This window comes from Peromyscus eremicus, chromosome 23 (genome assembly GCF_949786415.1).
Source record: "Peromyscus eremicus chromosome 23, PerEre_H2_v1, whole genome shotgun sequence".
In the NCBI taxonomy this organism is placed as follows: Eukaryota; Metazoa; Chordata; class Mammalia; order Rodentia; family Cricetidae; genus Peromyscus; species Peromyscus eremicus.
In genome coordinates this window covers 7,299,330-7,321,120 of record NC_081438.1, presented here as the reverse complement: position 1 = coordinate 7,321,120, position 21,791 = coordinate 7,299,330, and the positions used below count along the sequence as shown (strand labels likewise).

Below are 21,791 nucleotides of genomic sequence, written 5' to 3'. Positions count from 1 at the left end.
CAGACAATACATGAAATGCTCAGCTACATGAAATAAAAATAAAGTAATAAAATTTTAAAATGACAAGGGATCTTTTTTATAATTTTATACTGTGGAATGTTGACCTTGAGCCAAAGCAATGGCTTTGAAGTAAGCCTTAACTTTTTTCATAAAGAGTCTTAACTTAGGACAGGTTTGTATAAAATGGGCATTCTGCAGGTTAGGTTTTTGCCACCTTGATACAAGCTAGGATCACTGGGAAGAAGAAACTTCAACTGACAAACTGCCTCCATCAGACTGGCCTGTAGACAAGTCCGTGTCACATTTTCTTGATCAATGATTAATGTGTTAGGGCCCTGCCCACTGTGGGTGGAGCCATCCACAGGCTGCTGGTCCTGGGTTCTATAAGAAAGCAGGCTGAGCAAGCCAGTCAGCAGCACCCCTCCATGGCCCCTGCATCAACTCCTGCCTCCAGGTCCCTGCCCTGTTTGAGTTCCTGTCCTGACTTCCATCAGTGATGGACTGTGACCTGAGAGTTGTAAGATGAAATAAATCCTTTCCTCCCCAAGGTGCTGTTGGTCGTGGAGTTTATCACAGCAACAGAAAGCCAACAGGACAGACATCCTAGGACAGGCATCCTAGGACAGACATCCTTAATCAGGACCATTCAATCAAAAGTCAAAACAGGGGCTGGAGAGATGGCTCAGAGGTTAAGATCACAGGCCGCTTTTCCAGAGGTCCTGAGTTCAATTCCCAGCAACCACATGGTGGCTCATAACCATCTATAATGAGATATGGTGCCCTCTTCTGGCATGCAGGCAGAACACTGTGCACATGTGTACTAATAAGTAAGTAAATAAATAAATAAATATTAAAAAAAAGTCAAAACAGTTAACGGGGTAAGGAGGCTTGCCTGCCACCAAGCCTGATGCCCTTGGAACCCCCTTCCCCCAATAGGGGAAGGACAGAATCTACTCCTGAAGGTTTTCCTCTGATCTCTACATGTGTGCTGGTCACACATATGTGCACTCTCCCCACAAAACAAACAAACAAACAAAATAAATCTGTACATGTAGTTAGCTGGCAAAGAGCTAGCCTTAGAAGGATCATAAACAATAAATTCTAGAAACCACATAGAAGAATAAAAACCATCCCTAAAATAAACAGCACTCAGGACTGTAGATTCCAAAACACTTCCTACCCCTGCACCGGGTAATGGGGGTGGAACCAGGGGACCTGCCTATGACAGTCATGGACGCCACCAGTGAGTTCTATCTTCAGGCTTCATCTGCTGCTGTTTTGTCTTTGTCTTTTCGTGTTGAGACAGGGTCTTTGTAAGATGTTCACCTTGAACTCACTCTGTAGCCCTGGCAAGCCTTGAACTTGCCATCCTCCAGCCTCAGCCTCTTGAGTCTCTGGGGTTAAAGATGAACTGCCAGGCCTGGCTGTTAGCTTTCTTCTGATGGTCTGAGGTGTGGAGGTCACTGCTTTACAGAGGATCTCTCCCTCTGTAAAGATGAGTGTCTTTCCATGAGGCTCTGGGAACTTTGACTTCCTCTTCTTCTTCTTCTTCTTCTTCTTCTTCTTCTTCTTCTTCTTCTTCTTCTTCTTCTTCCTTTTTTTTTTTTTTTTTTTTGTGAGACAAGGTTTCTCTGTGTAGCCGTGGCTGTCCTGGAACTCGCTATGTAGACCAGGCTGGCCTAGAACTCACAGAGATCCGCCTGCCTCTGCCTCCCGAATGCTGGGATTAAAGGCATGCACCACTACCACCGCCGGGCATGAATAGGTGTTTTACCTGCATAAATGTCTATGCATTTTGCATGTCTGGTGTCTGAGGAGGCCAGAAGAGGGTGTCAGAGCCACCTGATTGGAGTTAGATGATTGTGAGCCATTTATGTGGGTGCTGAGAATTGAACCCATGTCCTCTGGAAGAGCAACCAGTACTTTTAACCTCTGAGCCATCTCTCCAGCCCCCCCTTTTTTTGTTTGTTTTCTTTCTCTTTCTTTTTCCTTTCCTTTTCTCTTCTCTTCTCTTTTCTTTCTTTTTTGAGACAGGATTTCACTGTGTAACCTGGGCTGGCCTACAGTTCACAATGTAATACAGGGCAGTCTTGAACGGTGGTAATCCCCCTGCCTCAGTCTTCCAGGGGCTAGCATTCTAGACCCTGTGCTACTTGTGCTCCACTGGGATTTCTTTACTGCCAGCCATCAGAGCAACCGGAGAGGGTAAAGCCACAGGAGGAGTAGCCAACATGGTCTTCTGTCAATCATTCCCTGAAGTCCTTCCTGCTCTTCCCATGCTTTGGTCGCAAAGCAGAAGCCCACCCACCTGGAAGCAGTGTGTCCTGAGCTGGCTTTGCTGTGACCACCCAGCCTGGCTCGTGAGGGTCCCGGGATGCCTACCTTCTTGTGCACCATGGAGGAGCCGGGGCTGACAGTGCCTTCATCCTCCTGCATCATGACGAGCTCGGGGCTGCTCTCATCCATGACCTCCTGCATGCTGTTCACACTGCTGCTCCGGCTGCCTGTGCTCACGGACACGCTGGGGATGGAGTGGATGCTGCCCAGGCTGTCCACCTCCCTGCTCAGGTTGCTTCCATGTTCACTGTCCTGTAAAAATGGGCAGTGGGATTAAAAAAAAACAAAAAACAAAAAACAAAAAACACCTGGAGATCTAGTGCCGACTCACTGACTGGGCCACTGAGTACTCAGTTCTGCAGCGTCGAGTGCTTTTCTGTTGGTGTGAAAAGATCAAGTGTGTGTGTGTGTGTGTGTGTGTGTGTGTGTGTGTGTGTGTGTGTAGTAGACAGAGGTCAACCCTGGGTGTTGTTGCTAAAGAGCTATCTACCTTGAATGGTATGCATGTCTACTGGGCCAAAGACTAACAGCGGGCTGGGGTGAAACAGTGTGGATATAGCAGTTAACCATCACAGAAGAAGCTCTTCCCCCACAAGATTGAATGTCACTAAGTCAATCTAGGTACAGATAAGCCTTGTTTTCCAACCCTACTCTACATAAACGAACTCAGTAAATTGCTATGTAGACTCGAGAATACAAACAATCACTCAGTCATACAAAATGGTAGACGATACACCACTTTTTCACTTTTGTGTTTTGAAGACAGGGTCTCAGTATGTAGCCAGGGCTGACCTGGAACTCAATCTGTAGTCCAGGCTAGCCTTGATGCACAGAGATCAGCCTGCTTCTGCCTCCCTAGTGCTGGGATTAAAGATGTCTGCTTCTATGCCCCACTATTAACATGTCATATTCCATATTGGAGATGCCAGAGCTATGGGTACCTGCTGAGGAGAGCTGCTAACAGGGAGTAGAACCAGCCCAAGAGAAAGAAGTGTGTTGCAGTCAACAAAGCTGAACAGAGGTGGAGATATGAAGAGCTTCTTGACATCAGACATGGAGATGCAGAGTTTGGAGTTTGACCAGCTGATCTTTGTCTTACTTTGGTCCAGTGTTTCCTCACTGTGCTTCCTTCCCTATGTTTTGGAATGGTAATGTATATCCAGTGCCATTATATGTTGGAAGTATGTGATCTCATTTTTGATTTTACAGGGAATTACAGTTAAGAGATTGCCATGACTCTCAGAAGAGATTTTGAACTTTAGACGTTTATATAAGTTTGAGACTGTTATGGACTATGGGGACTTTTGAAGTTGGACTGAATGCCTTTTTGCATTATGATATAGCAACAGGTCTTTGGGGGCCAGGGAGTAGAACGTGGCGGTTTGAAAGAAAATGCCCCCCAAAGGGAGTGGGGACTATTAGGAGGGGTGGCCTTGTTGGAGTAGGTGTGGTCTTGTTGGAGGAAGTGTGTCACTGTGGAGGTGGGCTTTGAGGTTTCATATGCTCCGGCCACACCCAGCAAGACAGTTCTTTTCCTGTTGCCTTTGGATCAAGACGTGAAGACTCTCACCTCCAGCACCACGTCTGCCTGCATGTTGCCATGCTTCCCCCCATGATGATAATGGACTGAACCTCTGAACTGTGAGAGAGCCACCCCAGTTACATGTTTTCCTTTATAAGAGTTGCCAGGGTCATGGTGTCTCTTCCCAGCAACAGAGACCCTGACTAAGATAGGGTGGGTGGTAAGGTCCTGAAAGAGCTGTAGGGAGAACAGGGGCTGAATGTGACTGAAAGGATTTGTATGCATGTGTGAAATTCTCAAATAAAAATATATTTAGAAATTTGTGCTGTGCCCATTCATGAATGTCTATTCCATTCCACTATACCCTCACTCCTACCCAGCACTGTGCCCCGCCCCCCATGCTGGGGCTGGACCCCCCAGCACTTTTCACAGTCTACCTTAAGCAAGAGTTGCTGCACTTATGTTACTTCGAATGTTTCATAGGGGAGAGAGCACCCATTCTGTTCCCATCCTCCAAAATGTTTTCCCTGTACCAACTCGGGAAGCTGAAATCAGGGGGACCTACTTCTTCTTCTTCCTGGGACTCATTCAAGGGTCCGTTCCGAGTCTCCTGGAAGAGGATCTTCTTCATTTTTCTGTATTGCAGGTTGTCCAACTCTCGGACAGCATCTTTTGTCCTCTGTATGAGGTCAATGAGGACCCGTGGTGGCCGCTCCCTCCGAATGAAGTCGTGCTGATTGACAGGGGAGGAAAACACGGATGATGAGTAAGCCTTACCTTTATGAGCAATGGATACACAGAAGCATCCAGGGGAGAGGGAACAGGTTCACGGACCTTAGAAATAAACGTGATCTTGAGGCTGGTGTCCCTCAAGGGGACTCCCCCTTACAAAGACATTACAATGCTTCTACATTCTGTCCCAAGCTCCTCTTTGCAGACTTGGCTCTGGAGTCTCCACAAGACTTTTTTTTGTTTGTTTTTGTTTTGTTAAGCAGGGCAGTAGTGCACAATTTTTAATCCCAGCACTAGGAGGCAGAGGTGAGAGGATCTCTGTCTCTGCATTTGAGGCCAGCCTGGTCTACACAGTGAGTTCCAGGCCAGCCAGAGATACATCATGAGACCTTGTCTAAAAAGACTTTCTCTTTTTAATTATATATATTTATGGTATACAATGTGATACTTTGGTACAAATTGAGAAGTAACAGAAGGCAGTTACTACATCATCATTTCCCATTCTCGTGTCTGTAGCAAAGGTGCCTAAAACCCACTGCCTTCAAAATTTGCATGACATTTACAGTTTTCAAGTCAGACCTTAGGTCTCACTACTCAGTATACTGCAGAAGTAAAACACTGGGCCCAATACCCTCCCCAATTCTCTTCTACATATTCATTTGTATGTGCGTACACACATGTATGTCCAGGTCAGAGGACAACCTGCTGGAGTCGGGTCTCTCCTGGGAATTGAACTCAGGTCTTTAGTCTTGGTGACAAGCCCCTTTCCCTACTGAGCCCTCTCATCAGCCCTAATTCTCATTTCCATCCCTGAAACCATCTTTCTACTTGTTTCCTGTATCTTTGATTTTTAAAAAAGTGTGTCATGTATACAAGGCCGTGTGGGGCCTTTCTTTGTATGTCTGGTTTCTCTGACTTGTAGAATGCTGTCTAGATTCAGCCATGTCATCACATATCATAGGTTCTCTCTCTCTCCCCTCTTCTCTCCTCCTTTAATTGAAACAGGGTCTTATGTGGCCCAGGCTGGCCTTGAACTCACTACGTAGCCCTCTGATCTCCTGCCTCCACCTCCTAAGTGTTGAGCTTACAGGCGTGTGGTACCATGTCTGGCTGGGAACTCTTATTCCCAGGCTGAAAACGATGGTGTTGTGTTTGTGTTCCTCTGTGTGTGTGTGTGTGTGTGTGTGTGTGTGTGTGTGTGTGTGTGTATCACAGCTTCCCTTATTTTTTATCCCACTGATGGACATGTAGGATTGTTTCCACACCTTGGCTGCTATGGGTAGTGCTATAGTAATTATGGGATGCAGACATCTTTACAAGATAATGAATTCCATTTCTTTTAGACGTAAACCTGGAGGAGGGAATGTTGGATCAGATACAGTCCTTTGTTGTTATAGTTGTTTCTTATTTTCTGGGGAAATGGCACACTGATTTCCACAATAGTCACACTGATTAATAAGCATTCCCTTTGCTCTGGGGTGATGTTATTCCCTAAGATTTACTTTATCATAAATATAATATAATAAAAACCACTAGAACTTAGGGCTGTAGTGACGTCTTAGTGACTGGAAGTATGTTGTAGAGGACCTGAGTTCAGGTCCCAACACCCACATGGTGGTCCACAACTGTCTGTGACTCCTGTTCCAGGGATCTAATGCCCTCCTCTGGCCTCTGTGGGCACTGCATGCACATAGTGCACATACATACATGGAGGCACCAAACACAAAATAAATAAAATCCTTAAAAAACTCATGACGGGGCTGGAGAGATGGCTCAGAGGTTAAGAGCACTCACTGACTGTTCTTCCAGAGGTCCTGAGTTCGATTCCCAGCAACCACATGATGGCTCACAACCATCTGTAATGAGATCTGGTGCCCTCTTCTGTTCTGCAGTCATACATGATGTATACATAATAAATAAATAAAAATCTTTAAAAAACAAAAACAAAAAACAAAAACTAATGACAAGAACCTTAAGTAACAAAGATAGATTTGTCCCTTCCAAAGCTGAGGTGGGACAAGGTCTATCCCCACCACAATTCGCCTCGCCTTCTACCTACCTCTCACCAGCTTTTGGAAAACAGACTTGTGCATATTTTGCCTTCTCTTTCTTTCAGACACACCATGAAGAAGACTGCATAGCTTGCTCACTGGTTTATCTAAATTGCTCACAATTTAGATAAAAAAACATGGCAGCTGTGCAGTCCACCAGAGGCCAGAGTTCCTGTGAGGCTGCCCTCCATTAGGGAGCTGGACAGGCAGAAGCAAAGGACCAGGGTCTCCGAGGACCTGCACCCCACCCCAGCTGCTATTGGTGGCAAGCAGCAGCCCAGCACACACAGGCAGAAGCCTCTGAGGTTTCTTTTGTAGATCAAAAGGAAGACGTGTAAGGAGAAAAAAAAAAAGGTGTTTTGTCTTTAGCCCTGTGTCCTTCCTGGTCTGGAATAAGGATTGAGTCCTGGAGTTGTGGCAGTCATTTTCCACCTAAGAAGATGGAGGCCACGAGCTGTGGAGAAAGCGGACAGAGGAGTTGGGGCTCAGAGTGACATTGCTGAGTCACAGTCACACATTACTTTAGACCTCACACTAGGAGAGGACTCAGCCCTCCCCTGTGTACACCTTCTGAAACATAGAAGTACTCAACGCCTAAGTACTCAGTGCCTAAGTACATCTCTCCGTCTGCTGGCGAAAGCCTGCTGCACTGGGTTCCTGCTTTTATTCCAGACCCGGTTCTTCCTTCTCATCCTCCTAGCCAGTGCACAGAGCACTCTAGAGGATGGTTGGCCCTGGCCCTGCCGCTGCCACACCTGTGTTGTGCTCATACTCCTTGCCTGCACCCCCACACCCCTGCTGCTCTCCGCACCCCTGCAATCAAAAGGTCCAGACCCCTGTAAGAGAATAATCTGTAAACCAGGGGTGGCTCATGCTTGTAATCCTAGCGCTTGGGAGGCAGAGGCAGGAAGAGCTCTGGGAGTTTGAGGCTAGCCTGGTCTACAGAGTGAGACCCTGGCCAGGCAAAGCTATAGATCGAGACCCTGTGTCAAACAACAACAAAATAATAACTTTATTGTTCTTTACAATGTTTAACTACTCAAATAATATAGAAAAAATGCTTAAAGGAAAATAAGGGAATTCCAATTTCCATCATCCAGAAGAAAATATTGTAAAATTATAGGATGTCAACTTAGGTCTTAACAATTCCCCCCCACCCCAGAACAAAGACTTTTAATAAAAAAATTTCAAATGGGAACCATATCATAGATTCTAATTTAAGTATAATCTACAAAGCTAAAGATGTACTTGAATTTAACAGAATTAGAAGAGAGTGAAATAAAATAATTGCTTCATTTTAGTTATATATTTTTTTCACTGCCAGCATTATCTATTCCTAAACCCCCCCTTTAAAATTAAGGAGAAAAAAAAATAAAATAAAGGAGAGCCATGAATTTGAGAGAAAGCCCTGGAAGTGGGGTGGGGTGGGGGGCACACGGAAAGGGATGTGGGAAGGTTGGAAGGAGGGAAGGGAAGAGGGAAAATTATGTAATCATATTTTAATTTCAAAAATTAAAAAAATACGTAATAATCTAGGTACAAATGCGATCCTCAATAAGTAAATAAATCAATAAGTAAATAAATTTAATTAAATTAAGGAGAGGGCTGGCGAGTTGGCTCAGTGGGTACAGGTGATTGCCGCCAAGACCGATGGTGACCTGAGTGTGACAGCTGGGACCCACACAGTGGAAGGGAAACGGAGAGCAGGTGACATGTGTGCGGGACACACATGCTCGTGTGCACACATACGCTCTCTCTAAATAAATACGTCATTGCAACAAGACATTTCAAAAAATGAAGAGAAGATATCATACAAGGCCTAAGAGAGCGGGTCACCTGCATCAAAACACTATATTTCAATCTGAAAAATAGGAAAATTAATACACGGGTAATTTCCTGGCCCTAGTTTTCTCTGGTTGCCTTTGTTTATTTCGCCAGTGTTTATCACGTCACATTGCGGTTTTTAAACATTTCAATAATTTTTGCCTTAGTTCTCTATATTTAGTCAATGCAAAAGTGACATTTTAATGGCAGGAAGAAAATATGAGGGAAAGAAGGATTATTGAAAAATATTCAGGAATACGTAGATAGCCAGCTGGAGGAAAAAGTGAGACTCTTACCTTGTGCCTTTTCAAAATTCATGCAAGGCAGTCTTCGGCACAGAGGAGGCTAAAGGCCTCTCGAATAGCAGTCCCGCCAGGATTTTTACTTTTGCTCAGGACTGCTTTGGCTGTCAGTGGTCTTTTCTGGTTCCATCTGAATTTTAGGATTTTTTTTTCCTATTTCTGTGGAGAATGCTTAGGTACTTTGATTGGGATTTCATTGAATCTGTACATCACTTTGATAGGACGGTCATTTTCACAATATTAATTCTACCAACCCATGAACATGGGAAGTCTTTCCATTTTCCAGTGTCTTTCTTAATCTCTTTTTTCGGAGATTTGAAGTTTTCTTTCTTTCTTTTTTTTTTTCTTTATTTTATGTGTAGGGGACTGAGTCACAGACAGTTGTGAGCCACCATGTGGATGCTGGGGATCAACCTGCGTCCTTTGGAAGAGTGGCCAGTGCTCTTTTTTTGTTTTGATTTTTTGTTGTTTGTTTTTTGAGACAGGGTTTCTCTGTGTAGCTTTTTGCCTTTCCTGGAACTCACTTGGTAGCCCAGGCTGGCCTCGAACTCACAAAAGAGAAGTGTACCCATGCCCTCTTTCTCAGCCTGTCTGTGTTAGTAGATAGAAATGCCTACTGATTTTTAAAGTTGATGTAGGGACCAACAAAGGTCCCAGTCCAGGCACAAGTAACCCTCTTTGTAATGGTTGGTCAAGGCAGTCTAAGTGATATCCAAAACAATATAGATTATGTGTAGCCCTAGGTTGCCTCTCAAGGGTTGGGGTAGACCTCTATTGCTGAAGAAACTACACACTCAGGACACAGGAATCATGTGATTTGAGCTGGAACTGACCTGATTGTCTCTTTCCTGTGTCCTAGCTCCCGTGGTTCCAGAAATTACTGTGTAAGCTACCAAGGGAGGGAAACAATTAAACAGCCCTACCCAGCTATAACACTTATGAACCATGACAATTACCAGTGTGGCAGGGTATTACACCTTTATGGTGTAAGAAGTGGTGCTCACATGTCAGTGGCAACCGACAGTTGTCTAATTGGACTCAAAGGAGGGACATCATGCCTGGTGCTAGAAACCTGGCCATAGTCCTGGGGCCGACGAAGCCATCGACCTTAGAACAGAATCTGCTGCTGATACTTTGCCAGATCAGCCTAACTGCTTACCACATTCTAAATTTTATCTTTATACCCCCAGATAAGTGTGGCTACCATCCTTCATCAGAGAAGCCTCTCTTAACTATAAATGGAGACCACCACAAAAAAGCACGACTGGACACATGCAGACGTCAATAGATATGGGAAGCCCAGCCCCAACATCCACATCCACATCACAGCTCCTGCATCCATGGCTCAGGGAATACCAGGGAGGAGGGGGTGGGAAGATTGTGAGAGTCAGAATCACGAAGTCGGCTGTGAATCAATCCCTCCTGGAAAAGGCTGCACAAACATGACCAGAACAATGGCAATAGCGATGGACATGCGACCATGGAAGAGAGACATTTTTAACGAGGTCTCACCCCTGGACAAAGAACTACAGGCCACAGTTGACTGCTGGGAAAGGAGAATTAGACTCTCCCAGGGATAAGCCCATTAGCGGTTGTCTAATGCAGAATGATCAGCCTGACAACTACACCACCAACAAAAATGGACTGAGCAGGGTGTATTTTTATATATTTTATATATTTGTGCACACACATACACACACACGTGTGTGTGTGTGTGTGTGTGTGTGTGTGTGTGTGTGTGTGTAATAAGAATGATAAAAAAAGGCTATCAACTTGAGATTGGGGAACACGAGAGGGGTTGGAGGGAAGGAAACCGGGAGGATATGGTGAAAGTGATGGAATTACTCTCATTTCAATTAAAAACATTGTAATTTACAAAAGAATGCTAAAGTAAAAGTAAGAAAGATGTCTGCAAGATTCGTTATACACGAGTGAGGGGAAAAATCAACAACAGACAGACAAATGGCAAAGATCACAGAGAGGCCTTAGACCAGGGAACAAACGGCATTGCAGCTTAGGGAAAAGACTTCTCCAAGTGATGAGAAATAAAACTTAAAACTACAGTCAGAGGGGCGGGTGAGTGTGTGTGTGTGTGTGTGTGTGTGTGTGTGTGTGTGTGCATCTCTGTTGGCACAGTGCAGGCCTTACAGGGGTGAGGCCCTAGCTTTGACCCCCAGCACTGCCCAAGACCTCCAAACCAAATGAAAACAACCCCAATGAAGTTGAAAAAGATACTATAAAAAAAAAATCCAGAAAAAAAAAGACAAAAAACACCCAAACCACAACCAGAAACTTTTTTTTTTTAAATCACTCTAAGCTGTGCAATTCAGATGCTCACTTGGTCTGGGGGGTAAACCCCAGGGTGATCTGGCAGTATGCATTCCAACCTAAGATCCGCCTTTTCCTTCCTGAGGGCTGTCATGCCTGTGGATGCTCACTGCAGGGCAGGGTGTAAGGAGGTAGAGGCTGGGAGTGAGTGCACAGCTCCCACTTCCAAGCATGCATAGCTGGCCACTTTCCCAGCATGCATCAGGCCCTGGGATCAATACTCTTTGTGTAGCTGTTTCCTCCTAGATTAAAGCCTTCCAAGCTTGTTTACAGAAAGGTAGAACAGCTGCGTGTTCTAAGCAGAGATGAAACACTCTATCCTACAGGGAAGCTCCTTAAGCTCAGGAAGGAAACAACTCAAAAGCTTCAGGAAGTCCCTAAAACTGACCAGATTCATTAGACTTTCCCTCCTGAAGCTTATATAAACAGGAAGGACTGCTGAGGGTCACTCTCAGACCAGCTGAGATACCTGGAAAGGACACTCTCTAGCCTGCTGAGTTGCCTGCAGGCTGTGCAGTGTGCTCTAGATGTCCAGCTTTGTGAGCTGTCACCTGTGCTGGGGTGGGCTTTGGTGATGCAGCTGTCTTGGAGTCATTTCTGCTTCTGTCAGTAGCCCCTCACCCATAATCCTGTAGCCCAGTAAAACTCACAGTTTACCACGTTGGACTTTGGTCTGTCCTCAGATCCTAATCTGCAGTGAGCAGACTGCTGTTCATGTCTTCACATGAGTAGTGTCACACAAAATTCCCCAGTACTGGGAAAACATTAGTGTGTGTGTGTGTGTGTGTGTGTGTGTGTGTGTGTGTGTGTGTGTGTTATGTGTGTACACATTTGCCTGTGAGCACAGGTGTGGAGGATGTTGGGTGTCTTGCTCCACCACTCCCTGTATTATTCCTTTGAGGCAGCATCTCTCACTAAACATGGAACTAGGCCGGTGGCCAGAAAGCATTAGTGTCCTTCCTGTCTCTGCCCCCAACAACACTGAGGCTACAGGTTCATGTAGCCCTGCCCTGCTTTTCATGTGGGTGCTGGGATCAGAACTCAGGTCCTGATGCTTAAGTGCTCTTACCACGGGGTCATCTCCTCAGCCAAAAATGTATTCATTTTTATTTCATATGCATGAATTTTTACAACTTATTTTGTGTGTGGGGTGTTTGCCTACACATAAGCAGTCTGTGCGCTACAATTGTGTGCAGTGCCTTCAGAGGCCACAAGGGGGCACTGGATCCCCTGGAACTGGAGCCACAGATGGTTGTGAGCCGTCGTGTGGATGGTGGGAACTGAACCAGGTCCTCTACAAGAACAGCCAGCACTCTGGACTGCTGAGCCATCTCTCCAGGCCCGCAGCGGCCACTGTTTTAGGCCTGACACATTGGAGGAATACAACCCTTCTGGGTTTTTCCTCATAAACAAACCAACAAACAAAACTGCTCAGAAGAGGATCCATTCTCAGGGGGAAATGAGCAACAGGACTAATAAACACACACACATAAAATGGTAGAGGTCTGCATTATCCTATGCCAGGCAGGAAATGTTTACACCATGGTGGATTCCCATCCACTACATGCCTGTTGATGGACCACAGCATCATCACATAAAATCAACACACACAAGCAAAGAGAGGCTCAGGACTGTGAGGTTCAAATCAAACCAATGCGTATTCATTTTTAAAAAAGGTCAGAAGTCAAAGAAAAGAAAAAGGAAAATATCACAGAATGGAAACTTTCTGTGCTGATGGAAATAGGCTCTCATGCAGCCAAGGCTGGCCTAAACTACTGATGCTCTTGCCTCCACCTCCAGAGCTGGGTGTGATGACAGTATGCTCCTGTAATACCAATGCTGGGGACGTGGAGGCAGGAGGATCACAAGATCAGCCTGGGCATGTGGTGAGATTACAGGCATGCCACCATGGCCTCTTGAGTATAGTTATGTGACACTCTTGCAGTTCATCTGTATGACCCGAGTATCTGGTTTTAGACTGTCACCCTACATCTTCACTGCCTGGATTTGTCACCAACCTAACTGAGATTGGCAGAGTGGGCATTGGTGTTGTTGGCAGATCATCGTGAGAGCTCACTCGAGTTCAGTCAGAAAAACCCTGAATGGCAAGCAGAGCAGGGAGGAGAAACTGACTGGACTCAGGCAACTCAGAAGGGTGGGGAGGAAAACACTGCCCACAGGGGTGGGGTGGGGGACGGCAGGAAGGACATGGATCCTGACAACCTTGCCATTTTTATGCCTATTTCCATCCTAGGGTTGTAACCAGGGAGCACACCATACACCAGTGTATCACAGTGCTCAGCCATGGAGTAACTCTTTGCCCGGTGGTCAGACTTCATGGCCCCTCCCTGGATGGAAACTGGAAAAATTTACCCGTAAGAGTTCCACTGCGGCTGGTCTTTCCTGAGGTATCTTGTGCAAGCAGTAATCAACGAATCTCCTGAAGGAGTCGGTCCTGTGTGAGTGAACACATCAAGGAGAGCAGTGAGGGGCCGAGGGACACAGCATACAGAAGGCAAAGTGCATGGGAGAGAACACTTGGAACTTGGGACTCGTGTGTGTGTGTGTGTGTGTGTGTGTGTGTGTGTGTGTGTGTGTGTGTGTGTAGAGGCCACAGGCTGACATCAAGTGTCTCTCACAGTCACTCTCCACCTTAGATGTTTGAGGCAGGGTCTCTCCCTGAACCTGGAGCTCACTGATTTGGTTAGACTGGCTGGGCAGTGAGCCCCAGACATTCCTTTCTCTCCATCTCCCCACACTGGGATTTCAGGGTCCAGCTTTTGCATTGGTTCTGGAGACAGAACTGATATCCTCTTGCATGCCACAGCAAGACTTTGCTGACTGGGCCATCTCCCAGCCAGGAGATTCCTTTTCATAAGGCATTTTGAAATATCAGGAGACCTGGACCATTTTCAAGTTATGGCATTGAAAATTAATTCTTTTGGATAATGAGGTGGACACAGTCCCAAGCTAGTCAACGCAGTTATACACATAAGCAAGGCTAGGTCAAATCACAAAATAGATCAGAAAATAAAAACACCATACTTATGTGTAATAGTTTAATATGCATTCCCCCCTCAAAGGTAACACCATTCCTAATGTCCAGTCTGCATTCTTCATTACCACTCTGCTAACCCCTCTGCCACCCATAACCTCTAAGGAATAAAAATGAAAGCACATCGGGACAGGGAACCTGGAAACACACTTTCTGAATGAAACTAAGTCCTCTCTTGGAGACTTCTTTGGGTCCACTCTGGTTAGATGGCTCATTCCCTGTAACTCTTGTGGTCTCAGTAGTTACAAACATGCCATGATTTTCGGCCAACAACAACACATCTTCTGAACAGAGGGTAACGTGTTCTGTCCCAGCCCGTTCGGATAGACACGGAGACAAACAATGACACCAGCCAGGGCATCTCACAGCTGCTAAAAACTACAAATGAGATGTGATGAGCAGGACCTGAGGGCTGAGGTGTGGGAGGGAGGTAGGGGGCATGTCCGTGTGTGTGTGTGTGTGTGTGTGTGTGTGTGTGTGTGTGTATACAAAGGTACACTGTTTGTGGGGCATCCATTCTTCCTATTGCTGTGATGGAAGAATGCAATGGTATTTTAAGGCAGATCTATAAAATGTAGTTTAATGAGAATGTCAGATACCCACAGTGAGTTTCTTGGTGATGTCTTACCATTCCCTGGACTGTAGCGTGGGCGAGTCATTCTGGGCGATGTGGTAGAGGGCGCTCATGGCGTTCATGTTGAAGAGGGGGGGCTTCCGCTCCGCTGGAAGAGGAAGCAGGCACAGTAAGGCATTCTCAAAAGAAGTAAGGTAGGTAGCAAAATCAGGATTATCAATCAACGAGACATCATTCTCCTGTTGTACTCTTAGGGCCAGCTCAAAGGAGTCATTGCTGGCTGCTGGTCACTCACTGTCCACTGGAAGGCTCCCAGCAGAACCCATTTTGGAACAATGGGAGAAAATGTCCTTATTTTTTCATAGGTTCTGCATAGATTGTTGTTGGCCTGTTTTTCAATGACAAGGTGTGAATATGTGTGTGTATTTTAATAAAAAAAATACATATTCATTAAATAAAATCAGAAAGCAAAGAAAAGTAGAACAAAAAATATTACTATGGAATGGAAGGGCTGGAGGGATGGTTCAGTGGTTAAGAGCACTGTCTGCTCTTACAGAGGACCCAAGTTTCAGCACCTATAAGGTGGCTCACAACCATCCATTAACTCTAGCCCCAGAGGAGCTAGCGCCCTCTTCTGGGCATGCATGCACACGGTGTAGTAAATACAATACAGGCAAAAAATTTATACATGTAAAATAAATAAATCTCTTTTTAAAAGAAAAAATCTTACTGTGAAGTGGGACAGACATTTAATTATTTATTTAGAGCCAGGGTCTTTCTCAGCCCAGAGGCCAGCCTGTTTAAATAGTGAGTTCCAGTACAGCCAGGGATACATAGTGAGACCTCGTCTCCAAAATAAATAGATAGACACATTAAAAAAAAAGAAAAAAAGGCGATGATGTGGAGGGACTTCTTAGTCTTTTAAAAAATATTTATTCCTTCATGGTCTCATAGTGCATTTTGATGACAGTCCTCGGTGGGTCTTTGCTGACCGGTGTCTGCAGATGCCTCTGGGATGGCCCACTAGAATCCTGCAAGGATTTCTTCTCTGCCTTTCCTGCCCCTCCTTCTTGCCCACCCTTCTCTCTCCAGGGTCTCCAGCATGGCCCCAGCTGGTTGGCCTCCCCCGTAGCTGAGATCACACACGTGCACCACCGTGCTGCAGAAGACTGTTTACATGCATCAAGCAGAAACTGGCAGAAGCTGGTCAAAACTGGCCGATGGTGTGTGAACTGGTCTGAGCCGGAGCAGTGTGGACAAAGGTTTTCAAGCACAGGGAAGAGACAGAAGTGCTTTCGGGCTGTTTTTCAGGAAGTGGACTCTAGAGGTTTCTAGAGCGTGGTCTTCTGGTGATGTCAAGTTCTAAAACCGCATGGAAACTGGGAACTCCTGTGGACACAAGTGCCTTCCCACTCCTTCTAGCACTAAGTTCAGACCACTGAGCAGCGTCTGCAGACCTCCATGAGCTTGTCCTGTCCCGGGAACAACATGGGGCTCGGTCCCCCTTGGTCACCTCTCTCCAGCCATCAAGAACAGCCATTTCACATGGATGTTTTCAGTCCAGATTTTAACCTTATCAGGCTAATTCTTTTAAACAATGCTTTTATTATTATTATAATTAATTAATTAATCAATCAATTAATTAATTAATTAATTTTTTAAAGAGATGAGGTCTTGCTATGTTGCTCAGGCTGGTCTGAAACTCCTGGGCTCAACGGTTCTCTTGTTTGTCTCCTGCGTAGCTGAGAGCATGTGTGCTCCTGTCTCAGCTCTGGCTAATTCTTAACAATCCTGTTGTGGCTTGAACATGAAATGCCCCCACAGGCTCATGAATGGATGAAAAAAGAAATCAAAAGGAAAAGAAAGGACATGGCTGCTCCTAGGTGTGGTAGAGGAAAAAGTTTATTGTAGGTAAAAGGGAGAGCATAAACCGGGCCGTGGTGGCACACACCTCTGATCCCAGCACTTGGGAGGCAGAAGCAGGCGGAGGTCCAGGATAGGCTCCAAAGCTAGAGAGAAACCCTGTCTCGAAAAAGCCGAGAGAGAGAGAGAGAGAGAGAGAGAGAGAGAGAGAGAGAGAGAGAGAGAGAGAGAGAGAGAGAACATAGGCAGCGACAGGGACATCTGGGAGAGTCCAGCGTGGACATGACCATGATGAGCTGGGTCATGTGCGGGGAGGGTGAGGGGGAGAGAGGGGAACCAGGTGCAGCAGCCAAGAGATTCAAAGGTACAAAAAGAGCAGGAAGCCAAAATGTCTGGATTATGGGGAGAGCCCCTAGGGGAAGGTCAGCCTAGCCCCTGGACTGGAGAATTCAGGATAGAGGGTGGGGTATGCCAGCCATACCCCAGTGTGGGTAGGAACTGAGGGATGCTGTGAGAACCTTGAGGCCAGGTCCACTTTGGTATGTTAAGTGGCATACTTAAACACTGGGTCCCTCAGTTTTGGAGGTCCTGTTCTAGAAGGCTATGGAGCCTCCTGGAGGTGGACCCTCACTGGAGGAAGTGAGTCAGGGAAAGAAGGTCTTTGGATTTTTATAGCCCTGCCCCACTTCCTGTCAGTCAGCTCTTGCTTCCTGACAGTGGAAACAATGCAACCAGCTGACTTAAGTGCTCTTGGCCATGCTTTCCCTGTCGAGGAGGGACTGTATCCCCTCAAACTGTGAGTGCTAAACAAACCTTCCTCGCTTACAGTGTTTCTTGTCAGGTATTTTGGTCATAGCAGTGAGAAAAGTAACTGAGATGAACTCACTTTGTTTTTGCAGTAATTGAAAGCATGTTTATTAAGGGCTTCTGCCATGTGAACGGTTACTTCCTCAGAGAAGCCTTCTGTAACTTTTGTCACTGCGGACTGTATCTGTGCTGCTTTTTTTGGCCATACATTACAACTCTCATTATCTTGTGTCCCTTACTAAGTGTCTAAACTTCACAGGGGCAGTGACCATGCTCATTATGCTCATTTTGTTCTTTACTGTCTGGTGCCGAAGACTCACCTTGGAAGGCAGTCCGCACAAAACCTGCTAAGTAAATTAATAAAGGACAACTTAATGCAAAGAACTGTATCCACAAAGAATCTTTGTGTGGGCTGCTGAGATGGCTCAGCATCCAAGGTGATTGCTGCTGAACCTGAGGACCTGAGTTTGATCCCTGGGTCCGGATGGTGGAAGGAGAGAAATGACTCTGGCAAGCTGCTTTCTAACCTCCACTTATATGCCAAAGCACCCACATGCACTTCCTCTACCCCCCATAGACGGATAAATAAGTATTTATTATCTATATAAAATTATTAAAAAATGTTTTAAAAGAATCTATGTGTAACAAACGGGCATAGAAATGATGAAAAGAGACCAAGGTCTTGGGGCTCACATCAAATACCATGTGATTGCCTCACCATAAGAGGGATAAGGTCACTCTCGTTCCCAGGAAAATGCAAAACGATTCAAGCTGTGCAGAGGAACACTGAGTTGCATAGGAGAAGCAGTGAAAAGGGGACCAGATAGAGAAAACAGAAGTTTAGAAAGAGGATGTGGGAGCTGGAGATGTAGACCAGTCTATACAGTGCTTGATTACCATGCAGGGGGTTCAACCTCCACACTGCACAAACCAGGTGTGGGGAAGCATGTTTGTAACCCTAGCACTCGGAGTGAACATAGGAGGATCAGAAGTTCAAGGTCATCCTATGTTCGATAGTGATTTCAAGACCAGCCTGGGCTATAGGAGATCCTGTCTCAGAAGAGAAAATCGAAACCAAAACTCAGCATTAGTGTAGAGACAGCAGCAACTCCGACTCGAAGCCTAAGGGTGGGCCCAGGACAAGCAAGCAAAGTGTCTGGGAACAAGCCATAACAGCCAGCCCTTAGATGGTGGGGAAAATCACTACAGTAGAGAAACCAGAGCCTGGGGCCACCCTCCAAACACCAGATTTGAAAGGTCTGGGCTACCTTTGAATTCTTTACTGGAAGAACTCTCCTTGAGCCAGCTGAGCCTGGTGCTGAAGGCTGTAATCTCTGGGTAGGCTAAAGCAAGAAGATCTCAAGTTCTAGAACAGCCTGGGCTGCACAGGAAGACTGTCTGCAAGCAAGCGAGCGAAACCAGCCTCACAGCCACAGTGACGGGGCTTGTCACCGAGACAGAACGCCACAGAGCAAAGGCCAGAGCCAGCCAGCAGCCCACTTCTGCGTAACGAGGTGTTTTCCACAGGTGTTTCCTGTTCCAGTGGGGAAGGTACAAGCAGTGCGGACACTCACAGCGGGGCCTGCGGAGTCTAAACATCCATCATCTGGTCCTTCCCAGGGAGTTCATCACGGCATTGGAGGGGCACATCAGGGGGCCTAGGTCTGTACACAGTGCAAAGCAAGGACTGCTGGTACCTGAGACAAGGACCCATGAGTCCTTATTTTGTGTGTGTGCGCGTGGGTCTCTGTGTTTGCACAGTATTTACAAGTTTGCAGGTGTGTGTGTCCGTGTGTTGGGCATATGTGTGTTTTTGTGTGTGGTGTGCATGTGAGTAGATGTGTATACTCACGTGTATATTTCATATGTGTATATGTATATTTGCATACGTGTAGGTGCACAGGTGTGTGCATGTAGATGGAGGGCAGAAGTGGTTTTCCTTGACCGTGCTCTATAGGGCCTCTCACTTGAACCCAGAGCTTGCTGACTCGGCTAGTCTAGCTAGCCAGTTTGCTCCAGAGGTCACCTGCTGCTTCCTCCTGAGCTCTGGGATTAGTGTGTGTGTGTGTGTGTGTGTGTGTGTGTGTGTGTGTGTGTGTTCCTGTTTACCTGACAGACAATGGTCACATCTCTGCGGATGCGCCATCTGTGCCAACCAAGATCAAGGTTTAGGGAGCTCAGTTGAGTGGGTTGTTGCTAACAGCTCTACCTGGATGTGCTAACTTGGAACCAGTGGGTTGTACTCTTTTTGAGAAAGAGAGGCGACCCAAAGGCACCCCACTCTTAGATCAATGCTTTTTGTAAGTCAAGGTTTTCCCATAAACAAATATGGCTGGCAGCCCTAGCTGAAAGGCAACACTAACTGCCATGAGTTGCTTAGTTCCTATCCCATATCTGGCACTCACTGCCTCAGGCATGGCACGGACACCATTCATCACGCCCACCGGAGCCTGGCAGCTAAGTGTACCCTCCAGTTTCCTAAGGGACAGCTAGGCTCAGTACTGAAATGGGTGACAGATTAGTGGTCATCAGCCCAGACCCCAGGAGCCTCCCAACTGCTGGGACGTGTGCACACCACTGTGCTTGATGTGTGTGAGTGTGTGTCTAGGTGTACAAATAAATGCCAAGTGAGTGCAGGTGCCTGCTGAGGCCAGAAGAGGACATGGCATTCCCTGGAGCTGGAGTTACAGATGGTTGGGAGCTGCCCAAGGTGGGTGTTGGGAACAGAATTCAGATCCTCTGTAAGGTAGCAAGTGGCCTTAGCCCCTCCCTGAGCCATCTCTCCAACCCCATGACTTAAATTTTTTGATTTATAAACTATGTGGATATGTGATCTCATTGAAAAAAATTAAGTAAATACCCTAATGTTCCCCCTTGAATCATTTTCTTCTCACTAATCTCTCTTTGATGCAAAGTGACAGACAGGTCATGCATCTAAGTTTTTCTGTTGGAAGATGTGGATAAAGTGCTGGGAACAGCATGAGTATCCCAGGTCTCCTCTACAGGACAAACTTCTCAGGAATTCTGACAGGGTTCGTGCAGAGACCAGGAAAGAAGAATTTAAATTAAAAGAGATATAAACCTTAAAAACTAGACAAAGAATTTTTTTAAAAATGTAGTTTTAAGTTTCTAGATAAGGCAGATTAAACCTGGACCTGGTTACCCTGGCTTGGGAAGGCTAACGGCCCCTCCTGTCCTCAGACCCATATCTAGTGAACAGTGATGGCAGCTTACACTATGGAAACACGCAAAGGCTACCCTGGGTCCTTCCCTCCAGCATCAGATCGGTTTGTTAAGTTTATTGGCAGGTATACTGTGGGACAGACGTCATTTAAAGACAAACCAAAATTCAAATGTGCAATCAGGAAAACCAATGTATTTTAGGTAGTTTTAGGTTATAAATATTTGGGGGACAACTTTAAAGATGTGTGTGTGTGTGTGTGTGTGTGTGTGTGTGTGTGTGTGTGTGTGTTACCCAAGGAGGCTAAAAGATGGCATCAAACACTCTTGGATCTGGAGTGACAGGTGGTTGTGAGCCACCCAGTGTGGGTGCTGGGAACTGATTCAGGTCCTCTGAAGATTAGTAAGTGCTCTTATCCACTGGGCGTCTCTCCAGTCCCTGGGGGACAACTGTCATGCTAGTGCATCCTTTACTATGAAGTTTCCTTCAAGGCTCCACTGTCAGGTCAATGTTAAAGGCATATATTCGATAAGTCTTCTAATATTTCCCCTATAGGGTTGTAAATGTGAAGCAAAGCAGTGGGGGTTATTGTAAAGACAGGGTATGCGACGTCACCCCGAGTAAGGGGTGTTTCTCAAACATTAGCAATTACTGGCTTGTTTTTCATGGAGACACAGCAGAGAAGGGACAGTCTTTTGGGGCGCACAAGAGCACGGGAAGTGTCTACGACAAATTCACATTGCCTGGCCTGTGCACAGCCGCCAGTCACTGAGTGAGTTCTAGACAAGTTAACCGATGAGCGGGATGAGGACCAGTTTGCAAAGATCCAGGGAAAACTGCTCTTCACTCACCCAGTTCTATACAGGTGATGCCGAGCGACCAGATGTCAACTTTTCCATCGTACTGTCCTTCGTCCATGGCTAAGATCACCTCTGGGGCCATCCTGCCAAACACAACGTACAGAACTCAAGTTGTCAGTAGAAACAGAATTTCCATTATAAAACTACTCGGCACAGCAGATTTAAGGGTACTCAAAAGTATTTCTAAGGTTATTTAAAAGTTTTTTTTTTTCTTTTGTTTTCTGGGAACCAAACCATGGTCCTCTGTAAGAACAGCAAGTGCCTCCAACTGCTCAACCATTTCTCCAGCCCCTGCTTAAAGTTCTCAGCGTTTGTCGTGGTGTTTTTTGTAGAAGCCATGGAATGAAACCAGCCT

General features: G+C 46.0%; 1 protein-coding gene across 1 annotated transcript in view; it reads right to left on the bottom strand.

Annotated features, from left to right (window-relative positions):
- The window catches only part of Taok3 (TAO kinase 3), a 177,272-nt gene that overhangs the window by 46,648 nt on the left and 108,833 nt on the right, over positions 1 to 21,791 (bottom strand). The window contains exons 10-14 of the mRNA XM_059249138.1: positions 21,428 to 21,519; positions 14,780 to 14,873; positions 13,470 to 13,551; positions 4,425 to 4,592; positions 2,383 to 2,589 (exon numbers count right to left, since the gene is read on the bottom strand). Of these exons, the coding sequence (XP_059105121.1) occupies positions 2,383 to 2,589; positions 4,425 to 4,592; positions 13,470 to 13,551; positions 14,780 to 14,873; positions 21,428 to 21,519 (643 nt within the window). The remainder of the gene's footprint in view (positions 1 to 2,382; positions 2,590 to 4,424; positions 4,593 to 13,469; positions 13,552 to 14,779; positions 14,874 to 21,427; positions 21,520 to 21,791) is intronic.